This window comes from Trachurus trachurus, assembly GCF_905171665.1.
Source record: "Trachurus trachurus genome assembly, chromosome: 24".
In the NCBI taxonomy this organism is placed as follows: domain Eukaryota; kingdom Metazoa; phylum Chordata; class Actinopteri; order Carangiformes; family Carangidae; genus Trachurus; species Trachurus trachurus.
In genome coordinates this window covers 13615941-13642559 of record NC_139910.1, presented here as the reverse complement: position 1 = coordinate 13642559, position 26619 = coordinate 13615941, and the positions used below count along the sequence as shown (strand labels likewise).

The 26619-nt window shown below is 41.9% G+C and overlaps 1 protein-coding gene across 3 annotated transcripts in view; it reads right to left on the bottom strand.

The window, feature by feature from the left end:
- Positions 1-25498, bottom strand: part of tulp4a (TUB like protein 4a) — a 34853-nt gene extending 9355 nt beyond the window's left edge. For 2 of the 3 annotated variants that reach the window (XM_084001068.1, XM_084001070.1), the window contains exons 1-9: positions 25449-25498; positions 23060-24081; positions 8309-8437; positions 6678-6839; positions 5913-6093; positions 2051-2158; positions 1753-1919; positions 1007-1231; positions 592-826 (exon numbers count right to left, since the gene is read on the bottom strand). In XM_084001068.1, the coding sequence (XP_083857194.1) occupies positions 592-826; positions 1007-1231; positions 1753-1919; positions 2051-2158; positions 5913-6093; positions 6678-6839; positions 8309-8437; positions 23060-23311 (1459 nt within the window). In that variant the 5' untranslated portion in view covers positions 23312-24081; positions 25449-25498. The remainder of the gene's footprint in view (positions 1-591; positions 827-1006; positions 1232-1752; positions 1920-2050; positions 2159-5912; positions 6094-6677; positions 6840-8308; positions 8438-23059; positions 24082-25448) is intronic. The other variant, XM_084001069.1, reaches the window with a different exon arrangement.
- Positions 25499-26619: the final 1121 nt, after the last annotated feature.

Here is a 26619-nt window from a genome sequence, read left to right as displayed (position 1 = left end):
AAAAAAAATCAAGTAAACACAAATGACTTAGGTGGTGTGAGATGAGTCCAAATATATTATATTTAAATGCTGAAATGAAGTAGCCTGATGCATCAGCCGCTTATTTCATTACATTTCAAAAAGCGTCTGAACACGAGCCATAGGGATTCGTTTGCTTCCGGGAGGCGGTTGCTTACATTTGCTTCAACTAATCGCTGCTGCTTGGTGGTCACGTGTGCTATACACCGGTTAAGCTCATAGGTTAATCTTGAGCGCTTGAGTTCAACGTCATCGCCTTCACTTACCCGTCTGTTCGCTGATTGGTCCGTCCGCTCTGGCGGACGGAGCAAACCGAAACGCATTGCTAGTGTCCTGACTACATTGTTGAGGCAAATGAAATTTGCCGGAACCAGTAGGCGGCGCTAGCCTGGCTAGAAATGAAGTACCAGCCATACAAAACACTGGACAATAAGTAACTCCTGCATATTGCTCTTAATCGTATTGTGTAAATGGGAGCTCAGTTTTAAAAGTTTATATTTATGATATATCAATTTTTGTTTTTGGTTATTGCATTTAGTCTGGTCGCCAAAATGGAGAGAGACTCAGTTCTACCTGTTTTCCCATCTGTCTTCGGGTCCATAATGACAAACTCTGGACGTAGTTTACTTATTCTTCTGCCCTTGAGGATCGGCACCAGACCTCCCAGGTACTCCAGGTAGAGGGTGTAGCACGGCCCCCCCACCTCCGGGTTATCCTCTGTACGCTTCATGGTGCAGTGCAGACGTTCATTCCCGGATGTTGGGTAGCTCACAAAGTCTCGCATGTTGTTGGGATCCGGGATAGGGGGCTGGAAGAGATATAACAGGTACGAGGTTAAGGGCTTACATTTTTTTATACTACACAAGCTGAAAAGTTAATTAGCGGTGGCTTTTTTTTTTTATAGGGAGGATGCACATCTTAGTCATATCTCAACGTCATTTGTTTTTCATAGCTTTAACAGTTCCACTGCCCTCCTGCCTCGTGTTACCTTGATCGTGGGGATGAAAGCGGCAGTGACGTAAGAGGAGAGGCGGGAAGGCATAGTGAGCTTGGCAACATCTTTTTCCTCCTTCACTGCTGTGGCGATGCCCTGCTGACAGAGTAGCTGCAGGCTGGCGACGCGGTGCTCCACCCGGACAACGTAAAGTGCCGGACCGCACGCCAAAAACAGACGAGAGTCCCGGTGACCCCAGCACAACGTGGTGATTGGGCGCTGCAGGATAATGGGGAAACATACATTAAGAGAGTGCAGCACATTCTTTCACAAGGTTAATGTCAAGCATGAAAGACTGGAAAATGTAATGAGTCCTGACTTTTACAGCTGTGATCAAATTCTCCCTTTAACTTTGAATCTTTACAGGAGCAAATTGCTTTTCAGTGAATTCAGAGAACAGCAAACTTCTTCAACAAGGTGAGTGTAAGTGCGTGTTCGTGTAATAACCTAGTATTTATTTTAATCTTTTTGATGGTTTGACGTAGTGCAACATCCCGAATGTTGGAAAGTACAAAGTGAAAGGTGTCTATGTCTCAAGCAAGTCAAATTATTTCATGTTTCACTGTTTTTCATGTTTACCTTACACACAACTAAATCATTACAATCTTGTTCTCCTAGTACGTATGTCAGCCATTTGGCAGGGTTTATTACTGCTAGTAGACATTTAAGTTTTAATAGAGTAAACCATAAATAAGCAATCTGAATATTGTGGCTCTCTGGTTTGGATTAAAGATGATCACCTGTGCTGGTGTGTCCAGTGTGTAGATGTGTTCACCCTGAACATTGTAAAATTTGACAATGGCATTCCTGGTGGGGGGAGGACAGGACGGGTCGGGGGAGAGGACTGTCCTATCCATCCCTGCCACTGCAAGGAGGTCCCCCTGAGAGCACCATTGGACCACCACATCTGCAGAATCAGATACAGAAGAAAATATTGTTATAAAAATCAAGCTGTGCAGCTGACTTCTTCAACAAAGAAAGAAAAAAAAAAGTTGCTGAAACACTCAGGTATAAATTAATGATAAGTTCCCTACACACCTTTCAGACCGGTGCGAATGAGGGTGGGAGAGAGGTCATCGTAGTTGTTCATCAGGCTGATGTCACCAGAGGTGAAGCTGACTGTCAGCAGTGACTTCTGGCTGTGCACTGAAAGGAGACAAAGGACAACACACGAACATCTTAGAGAGGCAACGTGCCAGAAAACACAGTGAGGTGATAGTTATATGTAAACTAAATGGTATCAACTGCAAACTGTTCATCTATGAACATGAAAGTAAATGTGGCACTGCATCCAGACTAGATGTCAATGAATGTCTATGAAGGGTGGAGACAGAATTACACACACTAGTGCACTCTATTAAGTGCAATAGATTATTCCACAAAAGCGTTATCTAGGGATTTAAATTCATACAGTAAAACATAGAATAACTCAAATTATGGTCAAACAGATTCATGGAATAACTAATGAGGTAAACTAAAAAATATATTTTGACGTGTGATTCACTGATTCTTTTTTCAAGCAACTTCCAGCTTCTCAGTCATGAAAATTTGCTGCTTTTATTTGGTAGTAAACTGGGAGAGTTGGTTGGGCAAACAAGCATTTTGATGGGTTTCCCTTGGGCTTTGGAAAACTCTTTTCCTGACATTTTATAGATGAAATGGGTGATCATAAAAACAATGCGGCAGTTACATTTATAGTGAATGGCACCGTTAGTTGCAGCCATAAAGGAGGCCGCATTCTAGTAACCTACAGAAGATCCGGTGATCAATATACATTTCCAGAGTGGGCCATAAAAACAGACTGGATGCAAGGAAGAGAGTGTGTGTGTGGTCATATATGTGCATGTTTACTGTAGGTCTAATTGAGCACTGTTATAGGACAGTTTCATATCTGTAATAACAACTGTGTTTCATTTTCAGAGACTCTCCGTTGACAGTGACACTCGGCACATCTCACTGTTGTAAAACCAAGTGGCATAAATTACCTTTTCCATCAAAACATCCTCAACTCTGTCCCATTCACACAATCCCAGAATGACCCAAACACCAACACAAATAAAACAACTTAACTGTTTCCTCACAGCGATCAATTTACAATAGGTGTTGGCGTTAAATCATATAAATGACGTTGCTGTAAATGCAGAGCCTTGTGCTGTGCTTTGCAGTGATAATAGGTCATCACCATATATCATGAGAGAGATCCGACAGTCGGAGGAAGAAGCAGCCTGGTGTCTCAGTCAGGTTGTCGACTTGAGAGATAATTTCTATCAGCTCCAATCAATTACTATTGACTGGTTTAATTAGTGAGTTAGAGCATAATCAGTGGTTCAGCTAAGGCAAGCACTTTTCAGCTTTAACACTTGGCCCACGGTGAAGGGAAGGATGACATAAAATAATAGCACAGTGGGATGAGGACAGACCCTCACCAGTTCAACCACAGCAACGGGCAATGACGGTGAAGAGAAAAGGAAAAAACAAAAAGACAGAAACCAATAAAAATGAGTGGTGGTGTACACAGTGAACGCAGCAGGAGGGGTGGGGAAAGTTAGCCTCATGCACCTCTTAAATGCAACTTGACTGTTCTTAAGTTGACAGTACAGAAAGACAAAAAAAAAGCTGAAATGGCATACATTATTAGATGATAATGAAATATCTAAATTACTTGGATGATAATCTATAAATGGAGAATTTGTGTTTTCTTTACAACTATTTTTTCCCATTTTCCTTCTTCAAGTTGTAGCTGTAAAGAGGGCGGCTCGGGGCCAAAACAGGCACAAATGGCTAAAAATAGCACGCGGTCAACTGTACCAGGGCTATATCCTTGACATTGCAGGTAATCTTACTTCATGAGAGTCCTGGGGATTTTGTTAAAGACAGAACAATTGAAAACGCAGTCAGAGGAGATTAACACATGATCGTTTCAACAGAGGGGACTGACGTTACAAATGGCCAGCGATGCACTCACTTGCACTGTGACAGCTGCTGCTGTTATGACAACAGCCTCTGCGCCATAAAGAGCAAACAGGAGTGGCGAGAGCGGCCCAATGGCAGGAGACCTCCCTTCCACTCTGCTCCTCCTTCACCTCCTGCCCTCCATCTTTCACCACAGCCGCCCACCCACCGTCCATTTCACACTTGTTTTAATGCATCTCTCCCCCCCGTCTTCACGACAGGCAGATGATCTTAATGCCTTGGTGAAGGATCCTCTAGTTATACAACCTTCGCAGAATCTTAAATATATGTTACATGTCCACACCTGGGGTACAATAGATACTAATAATATTGTGTAATAATTTGTGTTTCTACCTGGTTCAAGCCTCTAGGTCTAGGAAGTCTTTCCCCTTTTCCCTTTGGACTACGAGTACGCACAAGGATGAATTGATGGAGCAGTAAAATACAGAGGAAAAGAGAGGAAGCTCACAGATGGTCTCACATCTGCTTTCTTGTGCACCGAGCTACCTACGTAAGAAACAGCTGGACAACTCCACCCCTGCACTTTACTACCTATGGGCACATTGCCGGGCTCAGTAAACCTTTCACTGATTGCCTTCCAAATCTGCACCAGATTTTACTCTTACATCATGTTAACACTACACTTATGTCAGTTGCATTATAACAGAGCAGACACATGTCCATAACATTTTAACTGAGACTGGTAAGATCATTTTAGGTTAAGTCTCTACCTCTAAATATACAGCAGAACCGTGGCTGGACTTAAATGGATGTGGCGTAGCTACTGACAGAGAACTGCAGTTGCTGCTAATGCGCTGCTTTCACTGCATGGCTAATGCACACAGTTTTATTGCTGCTTCTGTGTTAACAAGCCAGCCTGCAATGTCTGAACTCCACACAACACTGCAGAAAAGGTTATTACTAAACACAGAAGACAAACAACAAATGAAGCAACATCATCTGGATAAATAAATGCTTTTTAAATAACTTCATGGTAGGGATGCAAATTATCAATTAATTCATTAACTGTTAGTTGATAGACCTTATCGATTGTTTAACAATGAACTGCTAAGCGGCGATTTTCCTGAGAACCTAAATTTAAAGGGAAAATTTAAGATGAACATTCCTTATACAGGGCTCTACACTAGTATTTGTTAGTTTACTTTAAGAGCACAATGAAAATTTTTTAAATAATATGTTATTTAACCTTCAAATAATGTTGAGGGTCCAATGTGACCCATTTTTACATTTGAGAACAGTAAGAACACCTTAAATATTTTTCCTCTGACTCTAAGTTGACTTCTAATTTGACCAAGCATGGGTCATACATTTTTTTAATCAACAGACACAAGCAGTAACTTGTTCTTGACCAACACAATATTTGATTTTGACTCGTTACTCACTGGTCGTCGACGTTTTAGCGGTCGTACACGCCTGAGGCCAGTATAGAACAGCGTTGTTGTCTCTTTTCACTCCCTTGTGTGATCAGTGCGCTGTGCACTCCGCACGCGTTTGAACAGAGATCCCGCTACATTATGTCGGCTTTGTTTGTTTACATTTCACAGAAAAACTTCCATTGAAAAGGATCGATTATCTGCAATTAATTTAATTTAATCGATTAAATTCTTACGGACAACTAACCGATAGTCGATGAATTGTTTACATCCCTACTTCAAGGCTAAAATATCACTCATCAGGATTCGCCGCTAGCTGCAAACTTCATGTTCAATGATAACTGCAGTCAATTTGGGAATGATGCAAAGACACAAGGGTTGTTTTTGTTGTTGTGTTTGTAGCGGAGAGGTAAATAGTGCAGTCAGCAAGAGGTGTGAGACATGTAACAAACCACCAGGAGACTTCTGTAGAGAGACCGGAGGTCATAGTTGAGGGGTTTTGAGCAGGTCACAGTTAAGAGTCTACCATTCAAATCAAACCCTAAGGAGCAAACCTTGAGGTGGGGAGTAGTCGTCAGAGTCCGTGTCGCTCTCACTGCTGTCCTCCACCAGGAAACTGGGGTAGTTCCAGGACATGCTGACAATGCCATCCGACTCATGCAGCAGTATATGTGCCAGCATGCGCCCGTGGCAGTCCATCACTATCACCTGTCCGTCTGCCGTACCAAACAACACCTGAGACAGAAACAGTGAAGCGTCGTTAGGGAGAGGAGCAAAGAGAGACTGAGAAGAAATTAACTTGGACACCGAGACAGGAGAACAAAGATGGAAAAAGAAAAAAAGACACGACAGAGAGAAAAGAAAGAAATGCAAATCGCAAAGGAAAACTTGAAGAAATAAGACATAAATGGGATGAAGGTGATGAACAAAGGCAGAGACATATACACAGACTGAAAGCTTGATGACATCAAACCTGAACTGACAATGTAAGAGCTTGAAAGCAAATACATAGCCTAACAAAACCACAACACATTCAAGACGGAGAATGGTCGCTGTCACTCACAGCCGATCTCCCTCGGGGCCTGTCTCGGCTTTCTGAATGACAAGTCCACAAACTAAACGTGGCAAATGAAAATCTAAAACTCCTGCATCTATTAGCACAGAAAGGCTGGCAAAGTACTTGGGGGGGAAAAAAACAAAAAATCGCTATGCAAATCACATTTCTGTGGGGTGAATGTGTGTGTGTGTGTGTGTGTGTGTGTGTGTGTGTGTGTGTGTGTGTGTGTGTGTGTGTGTGTGTGTGTGTGTGTGTGTGTTACCTGCTGGTCGTCAGGGGTCCAGATACCACAGGTGATCTGGCTTTCCAGGTTGATCTCAGAGGACCAGTGTCTCTGCCCGCTGACCGATCCCACCAGGACGAAGCCGTCGCGGTAGGAGATGAGAGCCTGGGTGCCATCGTGGGACCAGGTGAAGTCACTCACCTACAGAGGACAAAACAAGTGAGTTAAAGCAGATATCAGTGGAATGTTTTTGTTAATATAAGTCCTAAATAGTCCTATTTTCCGTCAGCAATCACTTACATGAAGTATTTCAGCCTAAACACGAGTCTCTCCGTCACTCTGCTCTGCTGTAACCCGAGGAGAAAATTTTCCTTGTGGGATACAAGTGTTATCCAATGAGGAGAGAGAACGGCATGAAGGGCTGTGTGTGCAGCCAAGGGATGCGCGTGAATGTGGTGACGTAGCACGAGGACCAATTGATGCCTGACAAGGGCGGGGGCTGCTAACTCATGGTGCGTTCAAAGAAACTCGTACTTTGTGTTTTTCCTTCCTGTGAAGTCATACCAGTTTGATCTGGTACGAGTTCACGGGTCGGAAGTTACGAGTAGCCGTTATAGGGAACTTTCACAGACAACAGGATGGTAAAAACACGAGCTACGGGTTACCTGGAACGCTACCAAGTCGTAGTTGTGACTTGAAGCTGTAACTTACGGTTTCAAAAACCTGCCTTGAACGCAGCATTAGCCGAAACGGCCGTGAAGCTGATATCTGCTTTAAGAACCAAATGTTGGTAATGACAGATTATTTAATTTAATGAATACAATTTGAGGGATTTGCTGCTTTTCTTCAACTCAGTATTTTTACGGAAATTTGATAAGATGCACCTGTTATTTCGCAAATTAACAAACTAGTCATTATTAATAATGTTCATGTGCCCGAGTGCTCAGAGCTCCATGGATGAAGACGGCTAATTCAGAGGACTTTAAGACGTCAAGAGAACGGCCTCTAGGAGCCACTAGTGAGACATTTACGCTTGTCAGTCCTGTTACTTTGAGATTTATAGTTGTATCCCAGTATTAACAGAGACCAGTGCTGTCAGAAGACCTTAGACATCATGGCCTTCTGCACACTGTTAATAGTGAACGTGTCTGCTTCAACTGAAATGACTCGCATCTGCTCATGTCTGTACAGATTAACACTGTACCTTGGTATGACATAAAACGATACCGTCAGGAGCAGAGGCCATATTTAAAGTGACAGAAGCCGATGTATGAAAAGTTATGTGGTAATTGTTTAGACTGTCATCTACCAAAATTGATCACAAAAGATAAGATGCTGTCAGGAAGTGTCAGACTGAGCTCAGCACATGACATTGATTGATCGATGAGGCCTACGCATCACACGTTTCCTGGGCAGTTTTTTTTTTTTTTTTACTTTTACAAATTAGCACATGACGTTTTCATGGCAAGTTTCCCAGTCAGTCACAATATGGTGAAAATGTGCAAGAACTGAGTGTTATCTTATTCCATTATAGTCATGGATGTATTTGTGTATAAATCACTGCCATTGTTTTACTATATGTTGTTGGTGTTGTGCATTTTGCTCCCTCTTGTAAAAATCTATTCTTTTTTCATTTCAGTGACGTCCTTTTCCTGCATAATGTATCTTACCTGAGCTCCACGGTCGTTGACCAGCTCCACAGACCAGCGTCCCTCGTACTGGATCCAAACAAAGATCCCTCCATCTGTATCACAGGTGGCCAGTTTCTGGAAGGGCTCGTTCCAGCGCACCAACACCACCTTAAAGACACAGAGCAAAAAGAAATAAATGGGACGGAAATTATTCATTATAAAACATAAACAGTTTTGGATTCTCAAAGCAACTCGTGTGTCTGTTCCCGTCGATGTCACCAAGCGAGATAAATTATTTTCAGTCAGATAATGTGGAGTGTGGTTAGGAATTCAGCAGTGACCTTTCTTCCTGTGTGACATGCCTTTGCCTTCTTAACCTACAACAGATAATGTAAGATACTAAACAGCGTAACGCCCTTGGATCAAGACACTGAACTCTTGCCTGCATGTTCAGTGTCAGTTGCGTTAAATGAGAACATCAGCTGAAGGCCTAAAAATGCAGGAAGCAAAAATCCCACATTTCAATGCGCTAAATTTAGCATGAAACCAGATGAAAATATATCACAAAGTGGGTTAACCTCATTTTGAAAAAGTCACACAGGAGCTGCTAATATCCTGAATATTAAAGACAATGAGATTCAATTATTTCATTTCCTGTTCTTCCATTTCCTTCTGTACTTCTTTTTTAGACACGGAAACTCCTGAGTGTCCTCCTGGTTTGGCATTTGATTTGAGCAGGTAGCTGATGGTGTGTATGTTTCTATTTCTCATTTCATGATTCATTTATGTAGTATTTATACATGTATATAAAAACCATGATGAGTTGGAAAGGGGCAGGAATTAAAAAAAAAAAAAAATGTGCATACTTCTTCCTACTCCTTTTTCGAACTTGTGTACATTATGATTTGATGATGTATTTTTTATTTTATATTTTAGACACGTTCAAAATAAAATTCATTCGTTCATATTGAAAGCATTTAATAAAATGAATTTGCAGATGTTTGAATTTAAGGTGAATGTCTAAATTTAAAAAACGAGACGACAGTAATAGAGGAAGAAATGAAAGGAGAAACTGAAGGGAAACTCCGAGAGAACTGATGCATGAACATCCCTACAGAAAATACTACATTGCGGTCTTAACAGTAAACTGCACAACCACTAACAGCAGTGTCTCATAGATGCATGGGTTTCTAAATTTGCCCTGAGGTCAGTGGATAGAAAGATGGATCATCATTACCCTGAGGGATGAGTTGCAGAGGAGGACAGTGCTGAATCTGATCACAAGCAGAGAGCAATATAGATCAAATTGCTCATAACCTCTTTCTTTGTCAGTGTCACCCATCTCAAAAGGCAACCCATTACAAACGCCATTCAGCCCCTCCCTCCCCTCCCCTCCCCTCCCCTTCTCTGTGTCTCTATCTGTCTGGTCTTCTGTAGCGTGACTCAGCCTATTCCCAGAGGAATAATCCTAAACAGGGAGCAGCTCTGCTCTCGCTGAGTGAAGCACGTGGGCTGTACATGCTCACACAACACACAACACAGGACAGGTTTTAGCAGGGCTTACGCTCTCTGAGTTCAAGTCCAACAGATCAGTGGCTGAGTGTTGGATAAGCCAGCCAGTCTTGCTCTTTTCCCCCCCACCAGACAACATCAACATCAACCCCCCTCATCCCGCCATAAAACAAGTTTATTTTCCTCCAAAGTACACAATTGTTCCTTCGGCTGTATACTGTACAACATCCTCTTACACCAAGGCCACCTGATAAGACAGGTTACAGGCTGCAACAACACTTATAAGTATTTAAAAAAATTAGAGGATAATATTTTGTACACTGTTTGAATCTTTTTTTCCTTTATTTTTCTTTGTGTATGCTTGTACATCTCATTTGTGCATGCTTTGATTGACATATACCCACACTCATCTCATGTCTCTGTAATGGATATGCAGCACTGCACATTTGTTAAATTGAGAAAACTTCAATAAAAAAAGATCTTGAATTTTTTTTAAAAGAGGATAAAAAAAACATGTAAAACTGTCCAGCAGCGTTAGAGGTTCTCCACAAGGCTGGAATAAAGAGTGCTTCCCCGGCGTCAGAAAAATGTTTTCCTTTTGAGTAAAATATAATACAAGGCTGATTGCACTTCAGGGACAAAGAGCAGTGGCGCTACATCAAAGGTATAAGGCCACATATGTAACGAGTGAGACCATTGTTTAAATCAACATCTGTAACCACACTGATAACAAGTTAATCTCAGCAAGAGACTGACCAATCACGTCACGATTTTGCTTCACAGTGGGCGGCATGTTGTGTGTACGGAAGTTAGTTTGATAATCTCAGGTGGGTGTATTTGCTGAGGCTACATACGAGGGGGGGATTTTTACAGTACAGTACATGTGATGAGTGTGAAAACATTATTATGATTATATGTAATTACAGAGGCAACATGGAGGTAATCTTATTTATTCACCAGTTTCCCAATAACTCTGTACTTGTGACAGTTCTCCTTTGTGAACATAAAGAGATCTTGTTGTTGTGCAAAAACACGTTCATATGAATACTGTGTGTAGGCTGTGAATGTAATAAGTGAAGAGTTGCATTCACTGATCTCCTGGCTCTGCTCCCTCAGCAGTAAGGTGTCCTGTGAGGCGGACTCACCGTGTTTTCACTCCCACTCCCAGCAGCATAAATCCTAATGTTGTTCTGTCTCAGCTGGCAGACCACAGGGAAGCGGACACAATGGAGACCCGACCTGCTGCAGGACTTCGACCACGGTCTCTATGTCACTCTGACCGAGTTGACTATATGTACAGTCACGGACCGTTAAAAGCACCCTGCCATCTATCATTCAGTCTCCTGATGCAGAAGTGCTCACTGGGCACAAAACCGATCGGCTTCTTGGGCTGTAGTATTGTCAAAGATAACAAATTTCCATGCAGAAGGATTCTCATTGGGGGAATACAAATCTGCGTTGTTACTTCATCCGTGCACTGTCTACAACCTCTGGTGAGCAAAATGGATTTTCCGGATGGTATTATACAACATAATTCAGCTCCAGCCAGTGTAGACATGGGGCTTTAGATTAGGTAGAAGCCTCACTCTGCATAATTCAAACATCATTCATCCACTGTACACGCCTAACAAAGAAGGGACAAAACAGAAATAAAAAAAATACATTGGTTTAGGGAGAACACATGCTGTGTCTTTGCATGTGAGCACACTTATCTACAGCACCATAAAGGTGAGAATAATCTGTGTGTGTGTGTGTGTGTGTGTAAATTTAGCTCACTGTGGAGATTAGTGTGAGCAAGTCAGGCATCCCGCGAGGGGGACAGCTGAGCACCTCACTGTGACGCGGCGATCTGGGAGATCAGACGTCACATGGAGACAGACGGGATAAGAGTGAGAAGCCACAAGACAGCGAGGGGCCGGAGAGATCACGGGCAGAATAGACACATGCACATGCTGCACACATGTAAACACTTAGAGATTACACTAATTGTCATGTGCTGCAAGACCAAAGACAACACAGAACAAGATTAGCACCTACTCAAAGAACCTGCAAAACGATTTAAGTTGTAGGAGGACCACACGTTTTTTCATGCAAGGTTAAGAATTAATCTGGTCTCCATTACATCTGAACCAACACCTATTAAAAGAGTAAGCGAGTACACGTTTCCAATCCCTTTAATTCTGCCCTTTGGCCAGCACATGGCCATTGACAACTTCTGCTTGGGAAGCTGGCACTGTCTTCACTCCTGTGGTGCCATGCTGTTGTCACTGCAGCTCCGGCCTCTTGCTGGGACTTGGAGACTGGGAGCTGAGCTGACCCCAGCAACTTAACTGAGGAGACTAAATCAAATCAAGGGACAGCGTTGGGTTGCAATGGAGTCAGCAGAAGTGAGAGGACAGTGTGACAGAGCAGCGTCATCACGGTGCAGTCGTGAGCTTGTGGGGTCCATCGCAGCACTGGTGTCTTGCACTGAGGAATTTTTTTTTTTTTGCAAGGTTACTAATAAGCAGGCTGTTTTGTTTTTGCTGTCATGCTACAAAGTACATGCACACAACAGACTGACCACGTTGAAAATCAAATTAAAGTAAATCTGAGTTACTTGCATTAAAGAGGAACTATGCAGGATTTGTACCTTAACTATGCTACATTTTTCAATTAAAAAGCTTTGGAGTAATTGTGATGGTTAAATAAATGACTTGTAACTTGTTACAGGGAGAATGGAGGCTCTCTGCCTTCAACGCAGCGTCTCTTGGCCGAAAACCAACCTTGCAAGATCAGAGCCTCCGACCCAGTGCCCTCAATGCAGCGACGCAAACGGGGCCCCGTAACCTGTAATCTCTTGTTTATGACAGATAAGACTACACAAATATACACATCGTTACATCGTATATGATGAATATTGATTGAATTCTCACTGGCTTCGTTGAAAACAAATGCACATGGCCGGGAGGAGGGTTAGCAAAAACAGCGGAAAAGCGACCAGACTTGCAAAGTTCCCCTTTTAAGTAAATGTAGGGTTTAGAAAAAGGCCAGAGAAAGCCGTTAAACAAAAAATTTGTTCAGCTCCTTAATGTCCGGCATGGAAAACCTGAACTGTAACATGGCAACAATAAACACAGCAAAACAAAGTTCCACCAGGGAAACAGTCCGAAGCACATAACAGGACTTATCAAAATAAACTGAAAACGTTGGTCCCATGCAACAAAACTATGACTGAGGAATCACTGGAAAAGTCAAGAGCACCAGACTGACAATAAAATCAGATACAGGGAGTAAAGCAAAGTGAGAAGTAGACTCTCCACTTTCCCTCCACAACCCCCTCACCTCCTAGGATTCTGGGTCTGACATGATATTAAATCAGACGCAAAACTCAATTAAAGAAAAGCACTGTGCTGTGCTGATACAAAGGCAAGGAAGCCAGAATGGACAAAGTGGGGCGGGAGTGATTTGCAGCGTGACAGAAAGAGCAACGGGCCTGGACCTTCAGGGGAGGTAGGATCTGGGATGTTTACAAGTAGAGCAAGCATGTAGTAAAACCTTAATCAATAATAATATCTGATAATAGCATATACATCAGTAAATACTGAGTGTGGTGTCAAGCTTGAATTAAGTGGACACAGAATTGTTTGTGCAGTGAAACGCCTGTAAAAAATAAAAGATTTTTGATAATCTGGTAATTCATTATTTAATGTATGCAAATCATTTGGTTACATTTTCACACATTAACTTCATGTGATCCATAAATGATAAGGTCTGGTGTTTCTAAAGACTTCACTGTATGTTCCTGTACACTGTTCATTTTGTGTTAATGCGAATACATCAGCATGCAGAGACACTGTACACTCACTTAACAATAACACCATGAGGCTGGTAGTGATAGTGAATAGGCGCTCTGTACCAAATATATACAACTGCAATACGTTTCCCCGGGGCTGCCCAACAACTGGTAATGCTGGTAATGCAATATATAGGATATTAGAGAAAAACGTATGGCATGTGATAATAAATCTGTACTGTAGCATCGCAAGATTATAACTTGACTACAGACTCCGTCAAGGTGTATTTTATAGTTGTTTTCCATTTCTTAGATATATTACACTCTGTTAATTAATCAAAATGCCACTGCTACGATGATAAGTAGGGAAAATCTGTAAGTTTGTGCTAAGATAATACTGCACTTCACTGGAACACAATACAATAAAACAATAAAATAAAAAGACAAACATAACAAGAGCAGTCTGGTGCAGGAGTTGAGTTTTTTTTTTTTGCTATGTAGGTTGAAGGAGGAGCTCTTATCTGTAAAAAAGCACAGCTCTGAAACAAAGTGAACCCAGGTGTGCAAAATGTGTCTGTCACATCCATGACTACAAACAATATTTGCAGGGAGGAAAAAAAGAAACTAAACTGCACAAACCACACTGTCCCTCTTGGAAAATATCTTATGATCAGACAAATACACCTGGATATGAGGAAGCAACCGAGCTCGACGAGTGTTATGCAACCATGTCCTCTCCAAGGATGGATTAGCATACTAAAGCCATTTCCACTAAGCACATTTGGTGAGACCATTTTAATGCATCGCAGGGGTCATGTGCTCTTAAATCCTGAGCAGGGCTTGTAATGTCAAGAGATAAGGAGCCAGCAGAAGACGGTAGGCAACAAGCGGGAGAAGTGGAAAGAGAAGGTGGTGACCCCTCGCTGGGGGAGCAGATTGTGATAGGAGGAGGATGGAGAGCATTGGTGCAGAGGAAGGAACTAATTAAACAATATAACAAGGCCAGGGAGCACAGATAGGTGTCTGGATACAGGTAGTGATGGATGTGGAGGTGAGCGACACTGAGGGAAAATTAAAAGCCCATCACTTGACCCAAACTATTGTGTATTTTTTCAGTCTTGCAGTGTCCACTATTGTGTGCCATATACAGTAAGCCCTTCAGAGTCCTTCTCCTCCTGCCTAGTGCCTACCCATTTAAAAAGAGCTGTGCCGGTCGCAAATCAGTGATGGCTCTTGCGCAAGCCCCACTACCAGAGATATAAACTGATTTATTTATGAGGCTTTGCCCGGAAACAACTTTCAATGCACGAAAACGTCACACAGCGCAAAGTGGAAGAAGATGAGAGGAGGAGACATAGTTGTAGGTAGGGTTTTATCTTAGAAAGTGATTCACTTTCCATGACCTACTGGGATCCGTAGCGTCACAGTAGAGGTTCCCACAGACCTCATGAAGTTTAAACTTCAAGCATTTTCAGAAGAGAAAAGCTTGAAAATAGAGGAAGAACAAGTCTTGAATGCTTTTGAGAGAAAGTTTGTACCTGAACATATTCTGAAATGTATAGTTTTAGCCACACTCAAGTGGAATTACATTTAAAAAAAAGTCCATGTTTGATGCCTTATTGCTTTCTCTATTACTATTTATGTATCAAATGAACTAGATCGAAGCATTATCACTGACCTAGTATTAGCGTAAGGAACACAAATCAGTGCTCAGATCAGCATGTAGGCCACAGGAGATGCGCTGTGTGTTCAGCCTACATGGTGAAGTGGTAAACACGAGTTGGTGCCCTGGGGTCACCTCTCTCTGTTGGATTAGGGCTTTAGACGGTTAGTCAGATGTGGCCTCTCAGGGAAACCCAACAGGTGAGAGTGGTGAGGAATCGACCCATCAGACTCGAGGGATCGGTAGCGAGGTGTGTACAGAATAGATGTATGTTTTTTTAACAACCATGTCTGCAGTCACACAAAGCTACTCAACCATCACCATAAAGGGTTGTTCATCACAATAATGAACGCAGTGACATTGTGCTGAGGACTTTATAATGGTGTGTATTTTTAGCAACCAAAGTGAAAATGTCCTCTCTTGGGACTGTCACTTAATGTTCTACTTTCTAGCTGGAGAAGTAAGAGTCTTACTGTGCGCTCTGGCTCGAAGCGACTACTACTAACTGTAGCAAACACAACAAGAGCAAATGATGTTGCAGCAATAGAGTGGCGAAGTCCAGACCTTCTGTTTCTGGTACATGGGTCAAAAATTATCACTGAGATTCAATGGGTGGATAAAGATTATTTTCTGGTCCTGTTTAAATTGTGCCATGCATTTTATTTTGTTTGTGATATTTAAAGATATTTTTCAAGCAAAGAACACTACAATTTAGTGCGAAGAATTTTTTTAACGTTAGGATTTGTGTGAGCCGGCTTTGTGAACTACAGCTCTTCTCTGCTCTCGACGCAAATGATACACGTCACCACCCGCACTTGAACTCTGCAACAGACATGGCGATCGCTCTGCTCCACTTTTTCCAAGGGCAGGATAAGTCGGGGCATGTGGAGAGTTTTACTTGAATCGCTGTGGATGGAGAAGGAAGGGAGGGATGTCACATACGCGACATAACATGTCGTCTTTCTCATTGTGTTTTCTCAACAGCATTTAACTGAACAATGGCACAATAAATGGTAAAACACTTGACATGAAAAAATATCATTTAAGCCTATAAACAACATTTGTATAATCCAAGGCATAACGACTGGGGGACATGGGGTCCAGCGGAAGGGGCCGGACTTCGCCACTCTACAAGAAGGATAACATGGAGAAGTTACTGCATACAAGCTGGAAATAAAATGGTGAAATGCAAAAGTGTATTTATTGTTTTGTCCTTTTTCAACTGTGAGTTATTATTCAAAACAGACAACAACAGATTCAGAGTTTTTCCTTTAAAATGGGGGGGGGGGGGAATAAGTATTGCACCTGGGAGTGGAATGATATTTTCACTGGAAATAAAAATACTCCCCTCACATGATAAAGCATTTATGTATTGTTCTGCCACAAGACAAACAGCACTACAGGATACTGACATTTTTTCCAAACCCTGTGCTGGCAGCCAACACGGTGACAATCATTGTGAAGCCTGTCTTGGATATTCAGCGCTCATGGAGAATGAATGGACTCCTAGTGACTAGCTGCTCGCTCTATTCACCATCTCAACGCAGTGTGATGGGGGGAAAAAAGCACTGGTTTGTCAGAAGAGGCGTTGATCTATTCTGATGCACGTCCCTGAGAGACTATTCTGCAACATCAGAAGTACAGTCACATAAAAGACTCACAACTTGGAGCTTTCATCTATTTTAAATTTGATTTAAGTGTGGTGGAGCAAAATGCACGCCTTCTGCAAAAGGTCAGAAATTCTGTTTAAACAACGACATAAAAATAGTATCAGGACAGGCCAATTTTTTTTACTTGTCTGGTTGATTTATTTTTGGTCCAAAAGAATTGTTACTCGATAAAACAGACTTAAACCTGTGATACTGCCTTGTAATACAAAGCTGCTGCCTATTCTCTTTCATCCTTATCATCAATCCCATCAACCAAATGATTAATCAACTGAAAGACTAGTGCTGAAATAATTAGCTCATTAATAAATTAATAAACAGAAAAATAATCAGCAACTTCTCTGTTATTGGGTTATCGTTACAAGTCCCAGACATTCACTGACTCCAGCTACTGCAATGTGTATATAAGCTGCTTTTGTGGACTGTAAATGAAAGTAACAGCTGCAGCACTGGTTAACGGCAACATTTGTGACTTGTACTTAAACCATACTCCAATTAAAGAGGAACTATGCAAGTCCGGTTGCTTTTCCTGTGTCTTGCTAACCCTCCTCCTAGCCATGTGCATTTGTTTACGACAAAGCCAGCGAGAAATCAATCAATAGAGCGGTATAACTTTATATATCATATAGAATGTTACAATGTATCTGTGTACTCCTATCACGTATCTCCTAGCACGTTTGTGTGTAGACACGAGAGCTGGGACACCGGGGCGGCGGCACTGATCTTGCAATAAGTGACACGCACATGAAAGGCAGAGAGCCAGTTACGCCATTTATTAAACCATCGCAATTTCTCCAAAGCTGTTTAAAGGTGTACAGAAATGGCCGTTTGTCCTGTTTGTCGCGCCGAGTTGTCACGAGCTGCAACACGAGTTTACCCGAGTGAGGAAAACGAATTTGATTGGTCGTTATCGAGCGGGCGGGATATTCAAAGCTTGGGGCGAGACCGAGCTCCGTGTGTGTGTGAGTGTCTCAACGTTTGAATGACGGATTACGGATCCAATATCAGTGGCTGGTGAATTGTGTACAGGCTGACGTATAATCCGTGCGCCTGCATTATCCAATGCGAAAAAAAAAATACACACTTTCATCCCGGATTTACTCAAAAATAGAATTTTGCACAAAGTTTGACCTACATCGTCTGAAAGATGAGTTATTACACTAATTTTATGATCCAGAGTGGGCTCAAATTCAATTTTCTTTTCTGTACACCTTTAATTAAAGTAAAAATGTAGCATTTAGTTAAGCTAAAAATCCTGCATAGTTCATCTTTAAGAAATAAAAATCGAATTGGCTCACACAGCTGTACAAGTAATAATCAAGTTATAGGCACGCCATAATTTAGTTTGCAGATAGCTGGCTATGTTGACATGGATTATGGCAACAAAAATACAATGATTTAACAGTGTAAATAAATATCTGACCATTTCTCCAAACCAACCAAGCTCCATGAAAAACACAGAGAAGAGAATCTAAAGTAGTGTGAGAGCCAGTGTGAAAGGATGACTGTGGGAGAGGAAACAAAAGGAGCAAAGGCACCAAATACATACACCTTGCTCCCTTTGAAGCTGTTACCTTGTAATTATCCTTCACCCTGTCTGACGGGGAATTAAAACACAGGGAGGACAAACCTTCATCAGAGATGTATCACACAGGCCATGAAAAACCATTTAATTATCTGAAGAAGATCATGAGAGCTTTCAGAATAGATGCTGAAGCAGGACAACAGCCGGTCTTTACCACAACATGACATTTTTTTTAATTAAAAGTGCCTTGTAGAAACATGAGTGCCAACTTTCTTTTAATGTGGAGAATTCAAGTGTAAATTTAACTCCTCAACCAGACAGGGGCAGTGCCACACTCTACAAAAACACAGACCTCGACCCGTCTACTCTGTTACAGATGTCTGACAGCTTAAAATCCACCCTTCACTTTACTACATTGCCCGTTTTTTGGGCCAAGTCCAAAAGATACATCCATTCAAACACTTGCTTACATTAGAATGATCATGGGACGCTCGGGTCCATACATCAACAGGAATAATGGCCAAACTTAAGGATGCCAACATGAGTATTGATTTTGGCGTGGAGTGGACTCCTTCAGGATGAGTTAATGTTGCATTTTTGTGTGTGCTCATTCATAACATGACTTCAGCTAATTTACCTGAAAGGACACTCTTCACAACCAACAACAAGTGTTCAATGACAGCGCTGACGTTCAAAGGACACGGGACAAGACTGCCATTACTGCTGAGCAAGGAGCTTTTGAAGACAAGGAGAGGTTACTTAAATGTAATGACATAGATCGTCTCAGCTTGACGAGAGCTTTTGCCTCTTCTAAAACATATTTGAAGAACTGGATGGAGCTGGACACTAAATTCAAAGCTGTTTTTTGTTTTGGTTTTGGTTTATATAGGCAGCTAACAGCCTTCTCTCCTATCCTCATCAAACCTGAGATGGAAAACATTCATGCGAGTGAACAGATCAGTCATGATTTGACAGAATTCATTACGCCGTGTTATTTCCACTACCATCAGAAACCCCAAATTATGCATGGTAGACAGGTGATGGATATTACATTTTCCAAAGCATTTATTTATTGCTTAACATCACATCTAGATGGAAGTAGAGAGGACGTGGTCTGGTCATAATTATTGGCACCCCTTCAATTTAACTGCATAATTTAGAATATCTCCAGAAAATGTACCAATGAACAGATTTTGTATAATCACAATATTTTCAATAACAAATGTCCAAGGTTACTTAAAGCCCCTGTACAGAGCTTTTAACTGGATACGCAAAAGTCTCTGGTTTCTGCTGATCTGTCTCTGTTACCTACAACAGCAAATGAGCCCATCAGTGTGAAGATACGCTATTTCTAAGTAGTCTAATTCTATACCTCTGGAAGGCATGGTCGGGTCGGACCACTGACGAAACGATACGAATAGATACATTACGCTGCCAAGGAAAAAAAAAAGCAAGTCCCGTCTTCTTTCCGACGTTTCCAAAACAAATCTACACAAATGTCTTCATGACAGTGGGAAATGCAGTCTTCATTCCGGCAAAACACCACCGCTTTCGTCCTCAGGAGCCGCCAAATTCAACACTAAATGAAAAGTCTGTACAGGGGCTTTAAAGGTAGAGTTGGACATCCCAGAAAAACAGGTCTAGCGGGCCACATTTTGAAAATTCACACTTCAAAAGTCCAAGCCCCTTTCCTCAGACTTCTCTCCGAAGCCACGCCTTCAGAGCCCGCAACGCTTGTTCAGCGTTGGGTTCACATCAAGGTGAAGCCTCGAAGGTGTCGTCCTCGCAGCGCGATGCAATGTGATCCCAATGTGAGCGACGCTGCTTTCCGCGATACTGTCACGTTCAAGATGAATGGATGCTGTTTTTATGGGATTGTCCGTCCCATTAATTAGCATTTAATTAACTAGTTGCAATCGAAGTGTGAAGAGAATTTCAAACAATTTAGTAAAAAAAAATGCTCCAGAATAGGATCTCCAACCCAACAAAAGTGGAGTTGTCATATAATACTAACACAAAATGCACCCCCAGCACAATTACTGTAGCCCTTTACTAATAGTATCATTGGCAACGATGCCATCTAGAAGCTCCTGAGACCTTTCACTCTAAAGTGCCTTGCTAATCTTCCGGTTTCATCATTCCTCTGATATATATTCAATGCCGGCTGTGCCAGGCTCAGCAAAGCAGCCCCACAGCACGACAAAGCCTACTTTGGTTTCATCTATACGTAAAAAAAAAAAAAAAACATCAAGACCTGGGGACAATAGAAAATGTGTGTAGGACGAAATGAGAGGGATTTCATATGTGGGTTTTTTTCATACATTTATTTTAAACAATTGCATAGCGAAAGACAAACTGAACTGCGTGCTACTGCTGATGGGTGACTACAATGGAGTGCATCTTCTCATGCTGTTACTATGGTTACTATCGCTCAGTGCAAGACCTGAAATGTTCCAGTGCAAAACTCGGCATAACATTGGTCCATCTATGACTAATAAGAGGGCACTGCCATTGCTTCATTGAACTCGAGGAGGCCTGTATATCCTGAGTCTGAGGTAACTTCAGGACAATTTGTAAGGGGATTTATTTTTTATTAGTCAGTGCATCCACCTGCTGCTTGCTAATGTTACTTCCTAGTTAATGTTGCAGCCGCTCCTGTTATCGTCTCAGTTGTCACATTTTGTAAACACTTGTTGTTGTTTATGAACAGTAGGGACTGCAGTTACATCTGTGGATCAGCCGGATTGGCTGTTAAAACTTGACACTGATTAATAACAGATGGGTTGCAGGTGGAGAAATGATACATCATTAATGAGGAAAATATTAATTACATCCTCTAAAATGTGAGCAGAGCAGTGATGTAGTCCACTGCTGCTTCACTATCTGTCAAACAAATTACTGACTCACAACTAAGCAAACCAACAGCAACAGGGATTATAAAGATATTCAGACACTAATAAGGGTTATCAGGAGGAGAAACAGGACCTGGACAGACAGTAATACATCTATCTCATCTAATTATAAAGCAAGAGTCTGTTCTGTGCAAATATTGAGAATCACTCATCCTATTGACTTCACACTTGGCGGGTGGGGTGTACTGTTGGGGACCTAAAGAAAGGGCAGTTGGTTTGAAATAAAAAATAAAAAAGAGAGAGAAGAAACCCAAAACCCATAATTAAGCATGTACTTCTGAAACTATTTTGAATTGCGTAGCTGAAATTCAGGGGTACCAATGATTTTGAATTGTACTTTCATTACTGGTTCTGGATTTAAGGACAAAAGGCAGTGGGCAAATTTCATATTTTTCTCAGAGTAGCCAATGCATTAATTGAGGAAAAAAAAGCATATAAAACCAACGTGAACAGGCGGGTAAATGAAGAGTTGTGTAGGTTAGGTTAAAACCTCCTCTATACTAAATGGCATGGTAGTACACAAAAGGGAGATTTCAGTACTTGGATCACGTTCAAGTGGGCAGAGTTAAATGACATTTCTGCTGCGCTTCAGTCACTCTCTGTAGGGATTCATCCACTCTCCCTTCAGCTGCCTTAGGGAATGCTGACACAGCACCTTGCTCCATCTGACCAAGAGCTACGCCCACTCAAAGAAATAACGCAACCCGTGTGCAATCTTCAATTGTGCCAGTGTGCTGCTATATACTGACTGGAATATTCATATACATGGAGGGCAACACACCGCGGACGTTACTGAGTAAATAAATAACCTCAGTACACTAGTGGCGGGAAACTTTGGAGGGTATAACCATGGTGAGAGATAAAAGTAATGTCAGGAGGTGGAACAGGACAATTATTTTCACTGAGGTGCAGCAGGGCGATCTAATGTAAGGTTGTCAACCACCCATCAACCACTGAGAGCGTATGGGCTCTTACTTTCAACCAAAAGCGATAAAAGTTGATCCCACCAGTTATTCACCCTGTGCTAGTGAAGTCTGTGACATTGCCTATTGTAGAAATACTGGAAAACACTCAACCTGCCAAGGCAGTGAGTTTGACATCCTTGGGTTTAAGTTTTACATGTGTGCTTGTCAACAGTGAGATACTCTGTGGTTAACACTTACAACAAGTGAAAAGCATAGTAGTCTCAAGGACATTGTGTGACTCTGGACTCTGACCAGCCTGGAAAAGGAAATGCTACACTTAAAGATAAATGTGTAAACGCTGAGTACTAGTACTACTAGAATAAAATAATAAAAATCTGGAGTCATGCAGTCATTGCATGACTCATCTGGAGTCATTGCATTCTTACAGCTTTCCTCATGGAAAGATTGTTAGAGATGTTTGTTCTAACGGGATCAGTGATCCATCATTATTAGGCTACTGGTTTGTTGTTTATGGCATAGATTTAATTTGAAGGAGAGCATAGATCTGCCACGCTACAAAAAACAAGGGTTCATGTTGGAGAGGATACTCTGAAAGTTCACACCTCTTTATGTTGTAGCGTTATTGTGATCACCACTCAATAACACCAGAAAAATGAAAAGTACTGGTTGGTAGGTTTATGTTTGTTGAAATAAATATGGTTTAGATGTCTCACTGACTTTTTACTCTTATGTCTTTTGTTCCCAGCTTGTTCTTATCTTTACAAAAACACCGTTGATCTACCATATAATTCCACATTTAACTCCTCTTACCTCGCTGTTGTGTCCTCTGAGGTTGAAGTTTACTCTCTGTGGAGTGGGCCGGTCTCGTCTGCAGTGGCTGGATGTGAACGTGACCCCGACAACTCCTCGCCCGTTCCCGGTGGCGAGCCAGCCCTCCTCGTAATAGCGCTTCCTGCACACCGGCTTCTCCTTCTCGCTCTTGGGCACCCGGCCCTTCCACGATAAGCACAGGATGTTGGAGTCACTGCACAGGACCGGGCCATGCTCCACGGCGGCGAACATCCCTGCAGCTTTCTACACACCTCCGTGGGGTTAAAAACAGTATCAGGCGACAGAGGTTGGGGGTTCTTCAGAGGGGTCGGTACCGTTATGAGTGCCTCTCCTCCACTGAGGTTACTGGTTCGTTGTTGGGTGTGAGACAGCGACAAGGGTGCATAGTACTTTCGCTTTCCCCTGGCTGTCTCTGATTTGCAATACAGATTAAAGGTGATCAGTGAAAACTTATCCAAATGCAGAGATGAGGTCACCGAACTGGGGATTGCTGGACTGGAAACCCAAATGGGCTGCATACACAAAAACAAAAGGCACTCATTCAAGTCATTTTGATGTGTTTGATCAGTGAGCTGCCTCGCTGATGATGTTTCAATGACAAGGCAACAGATTAGAGCATTGAGGGGGAAAAAAATAATAATTAAAAATCCTCTCTGGGAGACTCCAGACTCATGTCAGCTGATCGTAAACACAAAGATCCACAAAAAAGAGCTCGTAACCTCACAAACGGGGAAAAAGCATCCAATCCATTCAACACGTCCCAGTGCTTCCAGTCCAGTCGATGTTGAGCAAAGTTTCTGTCCAGTTCAGCATTTCATGTCCAGTCTCCGGGTCCTCCTCATACGATCCCGACGGTGTGTGAGAGAGGAGGAGGAGGAGGAGGAGGAGGAGCAGGGTCCCCTCTCCATCAGCTGTCAGCCCGCACGACAGCCGCTGCTTCTCCCGGTAACGTCATCACGTCATCACGTCTTTTCACCCCGCCTCGGGAATCCCATGGACTGCTGAATAATGTTTAAAAAAAAAAAGAAGTAAAATGAAATGTGTCGTTATCACTCAGAAATTGTATATTGTATAAATATAAAAGCGTGTGTTATAAAATCGTTTGAATCTTTTTCTAAAACGGTAACGTAAAAAAAAAAAAGCACCGAAAGCTTTCACCTGGCTGCCGCCTACAGACGTTAATTTAAATATTAATGCGCGCTCGCCCTAAAATTACCCCTCACTTACCGTTACTTCTGTCTCCCTGGGCAACCACTTTAGTTCGAGGATTATCCTGTTCAGCGGAAGGATATTTAACTAATTGCTGAATTATTTAAAATGGCCATCATGTATCATTTTAGCAGCTCTCGTTTTTATTAAGCTGAATACATGAGGTTTAACAGTTTGGTAAACGCTAAATATAAAAAAAAAATAAGAAGAAGAAGAAAAAGGGAAAACAGGAAAGACGTAAACAACAGTATGATAGACTGTTAATAAATGGGCACTAACTAACGAGCAGCTATTGACTGTCGTCTGATAATAAAATGACAAACTAGCTACTTTTACATACGAATATAACTGGAGTTTAGATGAAGTTTGTTGTCTACATGATAAAAAAAAAATCTCCATAATAAATTCCAATGAAACTAAACCGACAAGAGTAGCTTACACAAGCACCCCACCTCCAACCCGAAAGAAAACCCCCCAAAAAACAACAGTCTGTTGCAACGTAAACACAAGGAAAGGACCGAGTGACACCCTTATGTTACTGACCGACTAACTAACAGTGTGAAGCCCGTGAGATGGTGATGTGATGCCCGGGCACCCATCACCATGAGCCGCCTGCTGCCTGCCTGCTAGCCACAGTCAGTCAGCTAGCTCGATCCTGGATGTTGGATTCAGCCCAGACAGACAACAACTAAACTCTGTGGGCTCCGCAAATTTAAAACATGTCATCAGTCACACAGGATTAAATTAATCTTTCTTTTCTTTTCTTTTATCTTATCTTCTTCGGTGTGGGCTGCTTTGGGGGAAGAAAGAAAAAAAAACACAGCCACCATCAAGGCTGTCTGTCTGTGTCTGTCTCTCTCCTCTATCTATCTAGCTAACTGACCGAGCTGCTAGCTAGCTGAAGCCGAACCACCACCACCATCAGCGGACAGACTGGCTCCGTCCTCCCGCCGCTGGCAGTCAGTCAGTCGGCGGCGCTAACAAGCTACAGCTAGCACATTAGCTGACTGTGTTTAGACTAATGGGGTTTTTTATATAAATATATATTAGCATGTAGCTATTCAAAATAATTACACGGCGGCGGCGGCGGAAAAAAAAATAACATCAGACCTATCGTCAACAAAGCCAGGGAAACATGAACGGGCAGTGAAGCGCTTACCTCGGCTGCTGCTGCTGCTGCTGCTGCTGCTGCTTCCTCTGCCTGCTGGCTGCTGCCTGCTACTGTAACACTGGACTGGCAGCAGGGCCCAGACCGACCGACAGCTCTGTCACGTGACGGGCACGTGATTCAGCCCAATTAAATTATCACAGCTCACATCAATAAGTGTAGTGTTTTAACTTTAACCTAATCTTCTTAACAAACAAACGGGGATGAATAGATGTGTCACTAATAAGTCTAAACACACATAGCTACCACAGCATATTGTGATTGAGACGATGCGTTCTGTTTTATAAAGTTGATCATCTTCTTTAATAAAGTTTTAATGCCAGGGGCGTTTCTGGACACAGAACAAAACATGTGCAAGATACAGTGAGTAGGGAGGCCGTGCCACTCCCATTTATAAACATACCTTGTTAACTGATACCAGTGCCAATGTCAAAAAATGTCTGTCAATTGCTTACATTTTTATTCTAAACATAAATGTGGAAAATTGTCTAATCAACCAAAAATTACAAACAGCAGCATGTTTAAACATCAATTCATCAGTGGTTACAAATTACTAACAATGTTACTTTTCTGAAAAAGACCTGTTTTACTTTTGTTGCTTTGATTGCAATGTAAAACAGGTAGCTACTTAAACAAAAGCGAGACAGCTAAGAACTTCCTGAAGAGCTTCTATCAGTGTGTCTTTGTTAAATTTACATATATTGTTTGGTTCAGGTGGAGGTTATTTTAAGAACATCATAGAGTAATGCAATTACTCTGGGCACAGCTAACTAGTAATTAAATCACAGGTACGGTAGCCTACATAACAGGTACATATTTCCAAATTAAGTATGGAATTTGCTTTGAAGATGTGGTGACAAACTATTACAACACAGGAAAACAGTTTCCTTTTTTGCATAAGGATAATAATAAAGCCCCCATGTGTAGAAACCATAGGGTAGAAACCAGGACTTGCCTTCCTGAAAATGACATTGAATGGAAATATTTAAGCACATTTCAAAAGAATATAATACATTTGTTTGTGGTGTGGTCAAACACCTGGGATCTATTATAAAAACATTCATTCATTCATTCATTCATTCATTCATTCACCATTCGTTCATATATAGATCCATGATTAACACAAACACCGATCCTCCAGGCCTGATGGGGGCAGTACTGT